We start from the raw sequence: 2,237 nt of genomic DNA on the forward strand, positions 1-2,237 counted from the left end.
CTAATTTTTTTTTTTTTAATTAAAGAGAAGTTTTTTGGACAGGCATGGTGGCTCATGCCTGTAATCTCTGCACTTTGGGAGGCTGAAGTGGGTGGATCACCTGAGGTCAGGAGTTCGAGACCAGCCAGGCCAACATGATGAAATCCTGTCTACTTGGCCGGGCGCAGCGGCTCACGCCTGTAATCCCAGAACTTTGGGAGGACGAGGCAGGTGGATCACAAGGTCAGGGGTTCAAGACCAGCCTGACCAACATGGTGAAATCCTGTCTCTACTAAAAATACAAAAATTAGCTGGGCGTGGTGATGGTGCCTATAATCTCAGCTACTTAGGAAGCTGAGGCAGGAGAATTGCTTGAACCCGGGAGGCAGAAGTTGCAGTGAGCCAAGATCACACCACTGCACTCCAGCCTGGGTGTCAGAGCAAGACTCCATCTCAAAAAACAAAACAAAACAAAACACAGCACAAGCGTATAGTATAACTTCCACTTCCCTCTTTCTTCCCTTCATGTTGGTTGGAATGTGCAAATCAAAGTGGGAGCTAGAGCAACCATCCTGGGCTGCAGCTTGAGGGCAGCAGAGCCACAGGAAAGAAGGAGTCTGAGTCTCACCATGCCCACTTCAAATGCCCAAATGCCCATCAGGACTTCACATAACACAGAAACAACCTTTAATCTTGTAGAAACCATGGTAAACGTCAACAGCTGGAACCAAATCCCAAGTACTCTTATAAGATTCCTACGAGGCAGAACAATTGTCCCCATTTTACAGATGTAGGAACTGAACCACAGAGAGATCAATTCACTTGCCCAGGGTCACAGAGCTAAGAACTATAAGAACAATAATTCAAATCCAGCTGTTTATTTCCCTGTCCCTAGTGTGATTCCCAAGTACACAGAAATGTTTGTGGAATGAATAAATGAACACAGTCTCACATAGAAACTTCCAAAAGAAGGTTCTTATAGGCTGGGTGCAGGGGCTCATGCAGGTAATCCCAGCACTTTAGGAGGCTGAGGTAAGCAGATCACCTTAGGTCAGGTGTTTGAGACCAGCCTGGCCAACATGGTGAAACCCCATCTCTATTAAAAATACGAAAATACAAAAAATTAGCTAGGCATGGTGGCACATGCCTGTAATCCCAGCTACATGGGAGGCTGAGGTATGAGAATTGCTTGAACCTGGGAGATAGAGGTTACAGTAAGCCAAGATCGTGCCCTGCACTCCAGTCTGGAGGACAGAGTAACACTCCATCTCAAAAGAAAAAAAAAAAAAAGGCCCTTACAGTCCTGGCCCGTAAACAGGAGAAATTCATGCTCAGCCTATTCTTTCCACAGAAGGGAAGTTGAATAATCACTTTCAGGACAAAGGCACAGGCATTGTTGTCAGGCATTGGGGCCGTTAGCCATTCCCTGCATCACGATCCCATCTCCCCACATTTACCAAGCAATTGAGAGTGGCGTCCTCAGAGCTAAGCAGAGAAAGGCATGAGCCCAGAGATCCAGGCTGGGGGGTGGGGGAGAGGTTTAGGCACCAGAGCATGTCCTGGGGACCACAGCAGGCATTTCACTCCCACAGCCCAGCACGAGCTCCACCTACTCTTCGCAGGGAGCCATTCACTCTCGCACTGGTAAACCTGAGCAGATACTCACCCAATGGCTGGATAGCAGGTGGCGCATTGACACTCTGGCCTGTCGGATCAGGGACTGCTCCTTGGCCATCCAATAATGACTGGACAGCCAGAACGGTCTGATTGTCCATTCCTGAAAAAAGAAATGCAATCTCTTTGGAAGGCAGGCCCAGCGTCATGCTCTGACACCACCCTTACAAGCCAGACTCACAGCAAAACCCCTGTGGCAGCTGGGTACGGTGGCTCACACCTGTAATCCCAGCACTGTGGGAGGCTAAGGCGGGAGGTCGCTTGAGCCCAGGAGTTTAAGACCAGTCTAGGCAACATAGTGAGACACCAACTCTACAAAACAATACAAAATTTAGGTAGGCTTGGTGGTGCATGCCTGTGGTCCCAGCTACTAGGGACACTGAGGCAGGACGACTGCTTGAGCCTAGAAGGTCAAGGGTACAGTGAGCCATGATCATATCACTGCACTGCACTGTACTTGCTCTTGACAGAGCAAGACCCTGTCTCAAACAAAACAAAACCCTGTGGCAAGGATGGCTGGCTATGCCCCAATATACATTCTCTCCTGTTTCCACTGTGAGACAGCCCAAGATTTTGGGCTGGAA

The 2,237-nt window shown here is 48.9% G+C and overlaps 1 protein-coding gene across 1 annotated transcript in view; it reads right to left on the bottom strand.

Annotated features, from left to right (window-relative positions):
* The window catches only part of ZNF341 (zinc finger protein 341), a 55,394-nt gene extending 53,637 nt beyond the window's left edge, over positions 1–1,757 (bottom strand). The window contains exon 1 of the mRNA XM_011960539.1: positions 1,646–1,757. Within this exon, the coding sequence (XP_011815929.1) occupies positions 1,646–1,754 (109 nt within the window). The 5' untranslated portion in view covers positions 1,755–1,757. The remainder of the gene's footprint in view (positions 1–1,645) is intronic.
* Between the last annotated feature and the right edge of the window lie 480 nt (positions 1,758–2,237).

Source organism: Colobus angolensis, unplaced genomic scaffold (assembly GCF_000951035.1).
Source record: "Colobus angolensis palliatus isolate OR3802 unplaced genomic scaffold, Cang.pa_1.0 Scaffold114, whole genome shotgun sequence".
NCBI classification, from domain to species: domain Eukaryota; kingdom Metazoa; phylum Chordata; class Mammalia; order Primates; family Cercopithecidae; genus Colobus; species Colobus angolensis.